Genomic DNA, 15,015 nt, shown 5'->3' with positions numbered 1-15,015 from the left:
GCAACATATTGTTCTGTCACATGTCTACACCAGTTTGTATCACGTGATTTTACGTCATTGTTCAGCGTGGCAGACGAACGACCAAACATGGCGGCGCCCTCTAAGAAAGTTTTCGAGGTCTTCGTGTCTAAAATACCATGGACTATAGCCGGCAGTAAGTTGATTAAATTGTTTAAATGATCTTTCATATTTAGTGGCAGAAAGATATGTATCTGTAGCCACTCACTGTACTTTATACATGGTTTTATAACCTACTGGATGTGTCAGTCACACCGTCATCTCATAACAGCCTCTGCATGTGAGAAGGAGGAGGACGAGGGTAATGCGTGATGTCAAAATCTGTTTTAATATTATAACTGAGCAGTTTCTTTCAATTCCATATAAAACACCAGCAACACACACGCAGTGATCAGTTTATGTTTCAAACTTAACTAAAAGTCTAGTGGAACAGTCCTGCAACAAACCCTTCCGTCATGAAGGATGTAATGTGCAGTTAAACTGTGTTAGAGAGATGTTGATTCAACCTCATGGTCCTTTTGGAGGGTTCAGCTTGTGGTGTTATTGAACAATGATTGTGTTATACTGACAGACGTTTCTATTATTTTGTGCACACGTATAATGCAATTTCAGTAAAAAGTGAAGGAAATGTAGGCTTTATGGCCGGGCTGTTGTATAAGACTGCATAAACTTTAGATAGCTGTAACCTAATAAACTGTAAACTGAGTGTGTAAGTGTCAGTTATGCTGTAGTGCAGGTCTTCAGTTAGTGAAACTCAGAGTTTGTGTTTGAGAACATTAAATGTCTGTGTGTATCTTTCAGAGGAGATGAGGGAGTACTTCGGACAGTTTGGCCCAGTGAAGAAATGTCTTCTACCATTTGTAAGTTGGCACATCAGAGTGACTGACTAGCTCTACTGTGTATTCTACAGTATTGAGTGGAGTGCGTACCATGAAGGCGTAGTCCTAAACGCAGTGGCCAGGTTTGAGTTCAACCTGTAGCTCCTCTCTCTCTCACTGACTTTCCCATCTCTCTAACTGATGCTATCGCAATTAAATATTTAAAAAATAAACAAAAAAATAACCTAAAAGAAAGTGTTGAGCCTGGCTGGGACGCGCTTGTTGTTCAACACCCAATTGTGGCATTTGAAGTTGAAAGGATTGAACAACAAGTGCGTCCCAGACAGGTTCATCACCTTTTCGGTCCCCTGGAAACACTTCTGTATTTGCAGCTTATGTGTTGTCAAATTGATGAAAATGTTTTCAGAATTTGTCTGTCTTCATGTGTTTTCTTAAGTTGCTGTGTGTTGAGCTCTTGGGGCCACTGTAGTTCTGTCCATACATACATATATATATATATATGTGTGTGTACATGCACTCTGCTACTATTTTCCCTGGTTAGATGCAAAACTGCTTTAAGTTTAATCATTTTCCCATTCATTCATTCCTATTCATACCATAGTCTTTCAGATTTTTGTGTTCCTTCTTCCAGGCAACCATTGTTTTTTGTGTTTGGTATAAATATGAACATACAGAGGCTTAAAACTTCTTGAATCATCCATCCAATGAACATAAAGTCTGGTTTTATGTTTGCCTGTGTTTGTGTGTTTGACTGTGTGCTGTGTGTTGTACCAGGATAAAGAAACAGGCTTTCACAGAGGCTTCTGCTGGGTTGCATTCACATCAGAGGAAGGCCTGAACAATGCACTTCAGAAGGAGCCACACATGCTGGAGGGAGCCAAGGTAAAAGTAAAAATATTATCATCACCCAGCTAGGTCTTTGTCCTCGTCATGCCAGTGTCATTTTGGTCTGACAACACTTTAAGAGTATAGAAGATAGAGTTTATGAAACAGAGCTTTTACATATATTTGTATAGTTTGGCCTTTTTGTTAAATGGGGGTTTGTTACTAACAACTATTTTGTATTTATCTTATATTCATGTATATTATCTACCTTTTCAAATTTTCTGACATATTAATAACAGTTCAAAAATGATTATAAATAAATTAATTCACCATGTAAATCATTTAATTTGGAATTGATGACAGTCAAAGGTCTGTTTAAATTAGTTTATGCTCATTTGAAAATGGGGACAGGAAACCACGGCATTGTTATAAAAAAATGAAAAGATAAGAAACATGAATACAAAAAGGGGTTAAAAGTGTGTTTTTAGAAATGTCACTAAACATAATTAAGTTTCAATCGGACATGAGCCTCAACCTGAAAATACTGATATTCGGTATGTACCTTATCCTAATTGTTCTCCCTTTTTTTTTATTTTTTTTTATTCAGCTCCAGGTTCAGAGGAATAGACGGCTGTTTGCAGGGCAGAAACCAAACAAAGACAGTGAACATGACTAAATCTCTCTGCTATTACTGCATTATTGAGACAGAAAAAGATCTTTTGTTATTCTCTGTTATTCTTTTGCTCAGCCAATAGGAAAACTTGGTGGTGTGTATAAGTCTGTGTGAACCTATGTGTGTTCCTCTTTTTGTTCACTTCCAGTGATTTGGGGCCTGAGCATTGTTGTCGTTGTTTTGAGGAGTTGTCAAGTTAATGACTGTATTTATTGTCAGTTATAGTGCTGTACTTTCTGTAACCATTCTGTCACACACCGTAAACATGATACAGCCGGTTAATGCTAACTGAACACCATTCACTAATTTGTAATGTATGGGAATAAAAACTTTCACAACATTAATTTCAATGTGTGTTTTGTTTGATTAGCGCTGGTATTTGTAATGTAGTATTTTAGTTCGATTTTTTTTTTTTGGGGGGGGGGGGGGGGGGTCGGTGTGTGAGGTACTCATGAATAGTTGGTAAATTACCTGTAGAAGATTCTGTTTAGCGACTCCCAGTTAGGAAAGCCGACAGGCAGCACCTGGCAGAGTGGCAGAGCGATGTGTTGCTGCGCACGGGGCCACCTGAAAAAAAAATGTTTCAGACACTTTTAAAAACGCCCATTGCAACAATCCAATATCCGATTAAATGTACTCATATATAATATTTTCGAATGGCTGAAAATATTTTAAATGAAGCATACATTTTTAGGCATATTGGATAATTTCGGTGGGCGTTTTTAAAAGTTTCTGAAGTTTCTAAAATCTGATTTTTTTGGATTGTTATTGTCTTTTTCATCGTTTTTAGTCTACTTGTGTGTGTGTGCCTTTGTATATGAGGTTGTGCAACATAAAAAAAAGAATGAGCCGGAAATGAAGCAAGATAAAAACAAATCGACACACACACACATACATATATAAAGTATAAGGAAGGCTGAACAAGGTAAAAAAAAAAGATAAGATAAAAAAAAAAATATATATATATATATGTATATGTGTATGTATGTATGTATCTTTTTTTGTTTTTTTAATCTTGTTTAGCCTTCCGGCGTCTCTTGATGAACAGCTGATCACCGTCTGACGCATGTAAAATACGTCATTGTGGTCGTCCATGTTGTAGTTTTGATCTATCATAAACGGCGACAATCAAGGCATACAGTCTCACTTCATGAACCCGTTTACCCGACCTTCTGTATGAGCATCATAGAANTATATATATATATATATGTATATGTGTATGTATGTATGTATCTTTTTTTGTTTTTTTAATCTTGTTTAGCCTTCCGGCGTCTCTTGATGAACAGCTGATCACCGTCTGACGCATGTAAAATACGTCATTGTGGTCGTCCATGTTGTAGTTTTGATCTATCATAAACGGCGACAATCAAGGCATACAGTCTCACTTCATGAACCCGTTTACCCGACCTTCTGTATGAGCATCATAGAAGTCATCTCTCTATATGTTATAGTATCGTGCGAGTCTATAGCTAATGTAAATGTAGTTGCCCACATCTCCCGTTTACTACGTTAACCAGAATTCTTCGCTCTCAAGTCGAAAACTCGTCAAGAGGTCAAAACGAAACCGGCAAGTGAAAGACACACTGCAGAGACTCCGGTAAGACACTGTGGTTCGCAGACAGTGGACTGAATGGATTTGTTTGTCCGAAGTGAAGGATTTCCCCTTGTTGAAACTCGGCGGGTCGGTTCAGTGTGGATGCTCGTCACAAGTCGGTCGTGTGGTTCCGTGTCTGTTTCAACTAGTTTGTTATGCAGCAGGTCGTTGCATAACACACATGTGCCAGAGCTCATGCGGCGTTTTACCTTTAACGTGAGATTCAAACTCCAACCTGAACCAAACCACCAAGCAGCACTAACATCCAGGTTCTCCCCTGCTATCGACTGTCGGTTAAATGCATTTTAATTGCCTGTAATTATGTCCCCTGTAGCCTGTCTCTCTGTCAGGCGACCTTGTGTAAAGGGGCATTCCATGAAGTTTCTACAGATTAGGTTCATCTTGCTATGATTAGTTATACTCCAGCAAAACTAAGGTTGATGATTCTTAGTGATGCATTTCCTCAGTTTGGACCATACAGTTGGACTTGGAAACTACATATTTATAAAAAAAATCCTGCATTACAAACAAAAGGAGTGTGGCAACTGATAGACAGGATGGAGGATCTAATGAACAAACTATCTAGTTGTATAATAGAAAATGTAGCTTCCAGTGTTTTAGTCCACCAAAAAACACTGATCAACTAAAAGTCAAGATATTTGTGTCTTTGCCGCATTAGTTCTTTTTCTTTGGCTGCTCCTTTTCTAATTTGAATTTTGCATGTCTCCCAACTTTGTGGAAATGCAATGCTATATTGCTAAAGTTACCCTTTAATGACAGAGGATGAGAACATTGTGACGGAATGTGCACATATTGTCCACACAATGTCAGATTTGGAAGGTTTTCAGTTTCCAAAGGTAAATGTATTGAATCATAATCACAGAGATCTTAAACACAAACACAGTTATTGTTGCAGGAACACAATGTGGACATGATAAGTTGTAGCTGAATATTTGCAGTGCAGCATCAGGCCATATAAAGGGCATGCTCCATAAACCTGAGGACCCAATCTCCATGTGCATCTTCTGTCTCTCATTCAGTACCATTCATCCTTGGTTTATTGACTGTCAGTCAACAACAAACACAGCCTGACAGCGTGAAATAGGTCATGGTATTAGTGACAGTGATAATAGTCTATCCCTTTTTAAAGACCATTCTGGTCGAAGGTGAATTTGCTTCACCCTGCATGGGTTAAAACATCTGACATGTCTTCAATGTTGATGAAGGTTGATATTTATCTTCTGAAAGAGATTTTGATGGATACTTGAAATGAACTGGCTTAGCTGGTTTGCTTTCTGATTTTAAAATCAGTGAACACTGAACATCTGACGAGTCAGACGAGACTGATGTTCATTGAGCACAGTGGGAGTAGGTGTACCTGAAGGCTTCCCAGCATGCACTGGGGCAGAGGAATTATCATTGATGTCATTTTATCTGTGTTGTTATATGGTTGCTGGTATGTTCCCTGCTACGTTTCTGTTCCTATCTGATAACTCTATCTTGACAGAACATGTGTACTTGCACTTGTGAGAACTGACTGTCACTACCATTAGGTAATATTGCGCTGAATATTTCAATAACATCATATCATAGCATATCTGCTGTTTTTCCTTTATGCAGCAATTTCAATTATATAACTTTCAGCTCTTACAGTGACGCCTTCAAAAGACCATACATGGTGAAAGATTTGACATTTTACAAATGAATAAAATTATCTGCCTCATACTGAACTTTATTAACTTAAACCACAGTTAAACAGTGACCTCTACTGGTGTGTAGGTGATTTCTATAGGACACAGACCAAACCAAAGTTACAGTTCAAAGCACAGCTTCTGAAGTCACATCCATAGGATTTAAGTGATCAGATAGCACAAGTTTCCTAAACCTTAAACTGCTATATGCAGGGGTGGGACCCTTTAAAAATATTAAACAAAAAATTGTAAATACAAATATACATAAATAAATAGTTATTGTTACTGATCTGGTAAAAGATGCTGTGCCTTTACTAAATTACTATCACATACATACACCTGACACACAGTGTGTTTATGAGCACGGTTTGTAGAAATGATGAAATTTAGTCTGTAACCTGCAGCTGCATGTTGGACGCTCAGTTGTAATGACTGTGGCTCAGCTGTTGCTGGTGCATGTGCACCAACGTAAGGCCAGAGTTCAGTCAGTATGTCAATATATTCTGAGTTGGTTTAACACTGAATATTGAGTGAAGAAAATTAGCTTTCTTGGTTTGGTTTGGTTCTACCTCTCTCCTCCGAAGAAAGAATCCAGTGTTTCCCCAAAGATGGACAGAAGTCCACCCCAAATGTCTTAAAGTCATGCCAAACATCACTGTATCAGTGGCGAAGATACTATTTGCTCTGCTGCTGAAGGCAGGGGAGCTAGTCCTGAAGGCACCAGCAGCTGCAATAAAAAGTCATTCAGAGTTGTCACATTTATGAATTGATGAAACACAGCTATTCTTTTATCTTTGCCATCTTTGACACTTTTTTTTCATAAACTTGGAGTCTGTCAGAACGTGCTTTTCATATTCATTCTTTCTCCAGTGCCTCTGATGGCTGGTCGGCTCCTCAAAGTCTCCTCTCTGGCTACAGCACTGTTTGCCTCCTCTGGGTTTTATCTGTACAACAGACAACTGGACCTCAATGACCTGAGTATCATCCGCTTCGGACGAGCTGCAGCTACTGTGAGTGACCCTGTGAATCTTTTTTTTTTTCATATAGGCTTTTTAGGCTATAAGGCATTTTATTCCGTTATTTGATAGTGCAGTAGTGAGAGACAGGAAATGGGGAGGCAGAGAGAGGGGGAATGACATGCAGCAAAGGCCGTCCGATGCGGGACTCGAACCGGGGCCAACAGCACCGAGGACTGTAGCCACTATGCTACACGACACCCCTACCCTGTGAATCTTGATTTGGGGATTGTAGAAGTTCTATGTTTTTGTTTTGACGTCAGGTTCAGTTCCCAGAGGCCTGTGCCACAAAGCAAGATTAGTGGGTTGGCAGCTATCGATCTCTACCAGTAGAACTGGCTTCATGATAGAAGACTTGCATGCTGTACTATTTAGATATAAAATGGATATTTTTCAATGTTGTTGCCTTTTGATCATTAGATGTTCTGTATATTATACATAAATGAAAACCAATTTCCCAAAGCATACTGCACTGTTTATGAGATTTTTCTTCAATTCCCTCTGGATTCCGCTGCAGCTTAAACTTGAAACTTGCTTCTGATAGGTGACTGGACATCTCAGTGAACAACATTCTGCTAATGCTAATGCTCACTCAGTCCTTTCCAAAATGATCTCATTCAAATCAACTTTACAGCTGATAGTTTCAGTATCATTCCATAGCGAGGTTTCAGACTTAAATGTTTTGCTTTTGCTGATTTTATGATTGTTTGTTCATTAGTACAACCGTGACTCCTCAGTTCTTTACATGTTGCAGTTCTGTTTGTCTGCAGACGGCGGTCATCAGCTACGACTATCTGACTGCATTCAAACATGTGGAATATGGCACAGAGGAATACTGGGCACTCAAGTCCAAGGTAGATAAGCCCTTTTTTTGTTTTTCCAAACTATTAACTCAGTGACAAAGACAGTGCATTTCGTATAGCTACTTCACAATAAAAGCACCCACCAGTTCTCTGGTAAAATTTTTATGCCTCTGCACCAGTGACAGAGCGGTAGCCATATTGTTGTTGGGTCTGAGCTCTGCCTCACGAGCGGGACACCATAAATGTTGGACCTTTGGTTGTCTATCAATTTATTGGCTATCATAAATTAAGAAAATATTAATATTTAAATAATAATATTAAATTATAACTTATAATTAACTTAATAACTATAACCAAATTACCATATCAACAGTAAGTAAAGGTTGAAGGATTGGAGTTCTACTGAGTAGAGGTTGGCAATATACACACTTGTGCAACAGTAAACACACCAGTAGTTATACTTAAAGACATTTGTTTACAATGGAACAGAGTAACACAATGTCAAATCTAGTATTTACAGGTGTGTATATGTATATGTGTGTGTGTGTGTGTCTGTGGGGACAGACAAAGGCAAGATGGCCAATTCAAAATGTTCGCTGTGACCCGAAGGAAGACTACACAAGATGGCGGTAAACAAAAAAATACTCAAAATGGCTGCTGAGACCACCTAGTGTGTGGGGGAGGGAAGGTGTAAGTTTCACTGTTAGCCTAGCTCATGTAATCTAAAGGTACCAGGTTAGAGGGAGAAGGTTAGCTGCATGCAGGTTTTAGAACTGACACGTACTACAGGTATGTGTGTGTACATACAAGTACCCAATTGACTGTGTGATTAACCACAACCTAAGCAAACATTTCAACAACAAGACATTAACCAACATGTACATTAACAAAGGTTTATACTTCGGCTGCCTAGCTGTGCTGTGCTATTCTATGCTATGCTAGGTGAGGTTAGGCCCAGTTAGTAAACGTTACCCAGTCCTTGGAACAAAACAAAGAGGTCCTTTCCAGTGTTGTTGAAGTGTCCAGTGAGTTGGGAGGCTTCCTGGTGGAGTAAAGTCCTGTCTGGCTGTATTGCTTCTTCTGTTATCTCCTTTGTTCTTCTCACAGAGTTAGCTGTCCCACGCTAACTCTGCTGTGACTCCTGTTGCTTGGAAAATCAGCTGACTGACCTTATGTTGTAGCCGCTGATTCTGAAGAGAACTTGGTTCACTCTCAGTTTGTCCAAAGCAGGTCGCTGCTGTTGAGGAGTGTTGCAGTCTGCTGTGAACAGGCCAGCAAGAGATCTGTTGTCTCAGGTAGCAGGGCTGACCTGGGCTGGGTCCTTGGTGCTCCTTGAAGAGCCAAGAGGGGAGAGCAGGAGCTGCTCTCCAGAGCAAGCCAAAAAGAAAAGAGAGCGAGAACAAAGAAGGAGATCTGGTTTTGTTTGGTGACACCCTGGGTGGTTACATGTCACACACTGACCAACACTGACTGGTCAGTGAGGTCCCTGGGGGAGGGTCGTCCCCAGGTGTGAACAGTGAGAAACTGTGGGGAAGTGAGATCCTTTGTCTGTGGAACAAAGATACATGTAGTCTCTTTAATGAGTCCCAACATTGTTTATCTGTTCTCCCTCCATCTATATGTCCCATTCTCGTGGACACAATATCTCACTCAAGACTTCACAAGGCAATTATGACAAAATTTCACACAACTGGTTCATTTTTTATGACTCTGGATAAACAGGGATGTGACCTGAAACAAGTCTGAATGGCGGAGGCAGACAAGGGGCTATATAACTCACTTGTTCAAATTTTTATTAAGGCTTAAAGTTCTGCATAATTGAGGGCGTGCCACTTTGAGTGACAGGTGGGTGAGTGTATGCCTGTCACAAGCCGGCATGCACCAAAGTCTCGGGTTGAAACACGCCCCACCTCTTTGCCCATTTTTGAATTAGCCGGGAGATCGGCGCAGTCAGGTACTGGCTCGAATGCAAAGGTGGGACAGCTCAGTCTGAATTTAAAAGCTGCTCTTCAGGAACCTATGGATGACATCATGGACGCTATGTCCATCTTTATTTATGGTCACAACACAGTGCAGCTAAAGCCTCTGTTCTTGTGTTCTCTGATTTTTTTAGTACCCTAAACTGCTTTTGTGTTGTCGTGCTGGGTTTTAAAGCCAATCTCTAACCACTTAGACACTTAACAACAAACAATTAAACCAGCGAGTTAGAATACAACCTCTCATGCTAAACTGAGGACAGACTGGACACTACTGAGACTCACTTTCGTAAAATAGTATTACGATATGGGAGAGGCTGGGGCTAGCTCGTTAGCATGCTAACTTCAGTGCATGAAAACAAGTGATAGAAAAATATGCAAAACAAGAGTTAAAGTTGGTGTTTCCTTCCAACACTGGAGACTGTTGGCGAGTAAAGGAATGAAGTTTGATGCTGAAATAGACTGGTAAGTGAACAGCCGTTCATGCTAACGTTAGCTAGGTAGGGATAGAAAAAACTTACACCACCATTAATGTTCACCAGCTATTCTCTAGTCTCTCTGCTGTTTGGTAATGAGCATATCAGAGTTTTTTTATTTTTTTATTTTTTTTTGGGCTTTTTGTGCCTTTAATGGACAGGACAGTAGAGAGACAGGAAATGGGGAGGCAGAGAGAGGGAGAATGACACGCAGGAAAGGGCCTACCGAAGCGGGAGTCGAACTGGGGGCCAGCTGCAGTGAGGACTGTAGCCTCTATACGTATATGGGGCGCCTGCGTAACCCACTGCGCCACGTGACTCCCCCATAGCAGAGTTTTTTCACTGAAAATAGTTGCCTGCTGGTGGCAGTTGATGAGAGCACTGAGTGAACCCACACAATAAAGTTTCACCCCAGAAAGTCAAAACAATGAGCTAAAAGATGCAAAAAAGCTTTAGAGGGCAACTGAGTTGGTGGGTTCATAACTACAGACACCTTAGACAGTGTTATTTTATCTGGGGAACTATTTTCTGTTATCAAGATATAGTTTGTACTATTTAATACATCTAAACATCTAGTGGTCTTAATTCATTGAGGGTATTTAGTGATTATTTAATTAATCTCTGCAGTCCTGTTTTCCATGACAAGTCCAAGGGAGAAACTGGCAATCAAATAAACCAATCAAATAATTTGTGGTTTTAAACTTGAAATGAACCTCCAATTGACACAAGACTGTTGAGCAGCAGACATGTTTCAACATCAGATTTTATTATTACCCATGGTCATATCCACTGAACAGGATCATTTTTGTAGGAGAAACCCCACTCGCAGGTTAAAGGTAACAGTAAATGTCAGTTGATATACAGTGGGGTCCAAACGTCAGAGACCACTTTCCCATTTATCTCAGATGTTTGGATCTCATGTTACATTGAGTGATTTGTGCTGGTGTTTGTTTAAAGGCCACAGCTCAGTCACGTTCACTTAGGAGACTGCTACTGTAAAGGTCTGGCAAAAAGTGCTCTGCTGCAGCAAGAGAGCTTTAGTGAACCTTAAAGACCATGGTTCAGCATGGCTAGCCTTGTGTATGTGACAACACATACATACCACAGCACACACACACACACAACAGCACAATCCAGGTAGAATTAAGATTTTTCGTGAGATAATAAGTGATTCTGATTTATAGCACACACACAACACACACACACACATACACACGCACACCACACACAGATACTCTGTACAGCCCCTTGGGCCCTGCTGGTCAAGCCTGGCTGTTAAAGCAGCCGTGCATCCCAGCAACCTCCGAACACCGTTCTCAGGGTTTGAGATTCCCTGCACAGACTGAATTTCCCAAATTTCACGTTTGATGATGGTCTCACACTGAAGACATCTGGATAATAATATTAAGTCATTGTCACAGCACGAACTACTGAAAACATAAAGTAACGTGACATTTTCATTGTGTGTTCTCTGACACTCAGCCATATGTGTTATGCATGGTCTCTGGCTCCACCTGGTGGACTCAATTGAGAATGCAAACAAAACTTGCAATATCTTGCAGCAAGCCGGTTGAAGCAGCGTATCCTTGCGACCGCCGGACACCAAACTTACTGGTTGACATTTCCTGCACAGACTGTGTGGCAGCAAAGAAGATGTAGTGTGTTTTCTATGCATTCTTGATTCTGTCCACTGTGTGAAGCCAGAGACTACTCAACAAGCTCGCAATATGTTCCTGAATATTAAGTGTAGAACTGCTAATGAAAATGTCATGTAAATCAAATGATTCCTGTTTTCAGTAGGTGGTGTTGTGACTTTGACTTCATATTAGTATGCAGATGTCTTGACGGTGAGGCTATCATCAAACAAGTGAAATTTTGGGATTGAAGAATGGATAGTTAAGTTACAGCAACTGCTGTTTCCACATCACAAATCCACTACATGTAATAAGATTATCGCCAAGATGTACAATGCTATTCTTCAGTCCAAGTCTGAGAATACACTGTATATAAAAGAGAAATGGGAGAAGCAGGGGAATTTTAATATCCCAGAGGAGGGCTGGAGAAGAATATGTCAGCATAGTGGAATTCAACTAGCTCTTCACCAATCGCTTCTATATTTTTTGGAAATGCCAGAATATTATGCATTATTGGCAGGAAATACACAAACACATTAATAATGTATTTGGTGTAAGCATTCCTTTTAGATATGATGCTGTGTACATGGATCCCATTTGTAGGGTGTAATAATAATGTTAAGTGATAACTGATAGGAATACTTCTGGCTGTGGTCCAAAAAGAAAAAAAGTGCTTGATCTGGACCAGGTGGACTGAGTACATTAAACCTATAAAGTCAGATTATAGTTGACTTGTCAGAATGAATGAGTAATGGTATAATGTGACTTGCATCTAGAGGCATCTATTATGTGTATCAAAAGTACTGCATAATTTTCTGCTTTAAATGTACACAATGGGATTCTTCTGGAGTAATATTGATACTATGTAAAATGAATATTGTCAAATGTATGCTTTTTCAAGAAAAAAAAGAATAGCTGTGTTAAATTTAACAGCCTCCCATGCTGGGACATGCCTGCCCTGTGTTACTCTGTGTACAGTGATCCACACAGAAAAGCACACGATTGGACTGGCAACATGAAGTTTAAATTGGCAACTGCCTGATGAAATTTAGAGAGCTATCATAGACTTGTTTATTCTCTCTACCCTAGCTCAGTGATTCACCTAGGTAGTGTGTTGAACCTCATGGCTTCACTGTAAGGGGGGGACTTGTGGGACGCTGCATGCACTCTCACTCTCAGCTAGCTAATGATGGTCAATAAACACTTCCAATGTTTACCCTGGATGAAACACTAATAAATAATGTGTTGTTTCTATTTCTACACATTTTGTTATGTAACTAATTACTGCTGAAGGTGAGTGATAAAGTATGTACACACACAGACTCCACTCAGAAAAGCCCAGAACATTCATGATAATATGTTGTGGATCTGGTTGTAACTTATTCAGTGATCTGTGGTGAGTGTCATCGTGTGTCAATAGAATCAACAACCAACAAAAACATTAGAGCCTTCATGAGGGTGAGATTTCTTTCAGGGCTGTTGGATTAGATAACATTATACTGCATTAGTTTGAGCTTGGTGGACCTTTACAAACTAGTTACTGAGTATATATATCAGTACCAGCAACAGGCTTTGCAATTACATAATATTAAAAGCCTGTGTCATATGAAGTTATCTTTTCAGTGCCCTCTAATGCTTTTTTCTAGTTGTGAGGGGCACATTTGACTGCACAGTTAATGAGGCCTTGTTTCTGCGTCTCATCTTCCTTGTTGTCACCCTTTGCTTGTCTCTCAGTAGAGCAGCCGAGCTGCTTTCAGAATCTCATGAAGAGCTTCACTCAAAAGCCACTTAGGCAGCCAGTCTTCCAGGCTCATCAAAGGCTGCCCTAGTGAACCGAGGGGCCATTCACAGCCAATTAGAGTGTATCACAGAACAAGCATGAGAGAAGTCTGCCAAATGACCACAGGAATATGGCCTGCAATGAGAGAACAGATGGACTGACTGCCTTTTGTCCTCTGTAACTAGTGAAGTGTGCTGTGATTTCTCTCCTCCTCAGGAACACACTGTGGCTCCACACTACACGAAACTCCTATGTAACATAGTACCACACTACCACATGTAGAAAACATTTGAGAACAAGTAAGAATAAGCTGGTGTGTGCAGTTTAGCTCATAGTATATTTGTATATATTAGTATATTTTTTGTCGATTGATGTTTTTTATTCTACGTTGTTGTTTCGTCTGACGATGGAGAAAGTAATGTACACAAATGAAGAACTCCTGGCTTTAAAGATTACCAGATAGGGAGTTCAACATCCCATACCAGCTGAGCTGAAGAAGCCATACCGTGGATGCAAAGCAGGGGCTAAGCTAAAGGCTAGGACCTGTTGGGAACCCTCAACTGGCCACTACCTCTGGTATCGCATGTTCGCGAAAGTTGGGTGGGGTAGCACTTGTGGTGTACGCTCGCTATGCTATCTCACTAAACATCTCCAGCGTAAGTGCTAGATGATGTGTGTCAATTACAGTGCTTGCAATGTTGTTAGTGCGAGGACTTGGCTGAGCTGGCATAGGATACCTATCAGAGATAGCTGATGTTTTATTTTGAAAAGCAGAGGGTGTTGTTTCGTATTTTCTACGACATTTGTTATGTAACTAATCTACTGTGGCCGTTGTGTGAATTCGAACCTGAGTGTATAGCCATAGTTGTCACAGCATCCACAGTACTCCAACTCACAAAAAGCCCAGAACATTCATGATAATATGTTGTGAATCTGGTTGTAACTTATTCAGTGATCTGTGGTGAGTGTCATCGTGTGTCAATAGAATCAACAACCAACAAAAACATTAGAGCCTTCATGAGGGTGAATTTCTTTCAGGGTGTTGGATTAGATAACATTATATCTGCATTAGTTTGAGCTTGGTGACCTTTACAAACTAGTTTACTGAGTATATATATCAGTACGCAGCAACAGGCTTTGCAATTACATAATATTAAAAGCCTGTGTCATATGAAGTTATCTTTTCAGTGCCCTCTAATGCTTTTTTCTAGTTGTGAGGGGCACATTTGACTGCACAGTTAATGAGGCCTTGTTTCTGTCTGCGTCTCATCTTCCTTGTTGTCACCCTTTGCTTGTCTCTCAGTAGAGCAGCCGAGCTGCTTCAGAATCTCATGAAGAGCTTCACTCAAAAGCCACTTAGGCAGCCAGTCTTCCAGGCTCATCAAAGGCTGCCCTAGTGAACCGAGGGGCCATTCACAGGCCAATTAGAAGTGTATCAGCAGAACAAGCATGAGAGAAGTCTGCCAATGACCACAGGAATATGGCCTGCAATGAGAGAACAGATGGACTGACTGCCTTTTGTCCTCTGTAACTAGTGAAGTGTGCTGTGATTTCTCTCCTCCTCAGGAACACACACTGTGGCTCCACACTAACACGAAACTCCTATGTAACATAGTACCACACTACACATGTAGAAAACATTTGAGAACAAGTAAGAATAAGCTGGTGTGTGCAGTTTAGCTCATAGTAA

At 40.3% G+C, this 15,015-nt stretch overlaps 2 protein-coding genes across 3 annotated transcripts in view; both read left to right on the top strand.

The window, feature by feature from the left end:
- Window positions 1-45: 45 nt before the first annotated feature.
- Window positions 46-2,697, top strand: slirp (SRA stem-loop interacting RNA binding protein). The gene is made up of 4 exons (XM_022751272.1): window positions 46-154; window positions 820-878; window positions 1,632-1,739; window positions 2,290-2,697. The coding sequence occupies exons 1-4, from the start codon at window positions 88-90 to the stop codon at window positions 2,356-2,358; spliced, it is 303 nt and encodes a 100-aa protein (XP_022606993.1). The 5' UTR covers window positions 46-87; the 3' UTR covers window positions 2,359-2,697.
- A 1,028-nt stretch (window positions 2,698-3,725) lies between these two features.
- The window catches only part of adck1 (aarF domain containing kinase 1), a 142,271-nt gene continuing 130,981 nt past the window's right edge, over window positions 3,726-15,015 (top strand). For both annotated transcript variants that reach the window (XM_022750621.1, XM_022750620.1), the window contains exons 1-3: window positions 3,726-3,952; window positions 6,511-6,650; window positions 7,427-7,510. In XM_022750621.1, the coding sequence (XP_022606342.1) occupies window positions 6,519-6,650; window positions 7,427-7,510 (216 nt within the window). In that variant the 5' untranslated portion in view covers window positions 3,726-3,952; window positions 6,511-6,518. The remainder of the gene's footprint in view (window positions 3,953-6,510; window positions 6,651-7,426; window positions 7,511-15,015) is intronic.

The sequence above is a fragment of the Seriola dumerili genome, unplaced genomic scaffold, assembly GCF_002260705.1.
Source record: "Seriola dumerili isolate Sdu_G_001 unplaced genomic scaffold, Sdu_1.0 BDQW01000149.1, whole genome shotgun sequence".
NCBI classification, from domain to species: Eukaryota; Metazoa; Chordata; class Actinopteri; order Carangiformes; family Carangidae; genus Seriola; species Seriola dumerili.
Note: the sequence above shows the minus strand (reverse complement) of the source record. Positions and strands in the feature narration are given on the sequence as shown.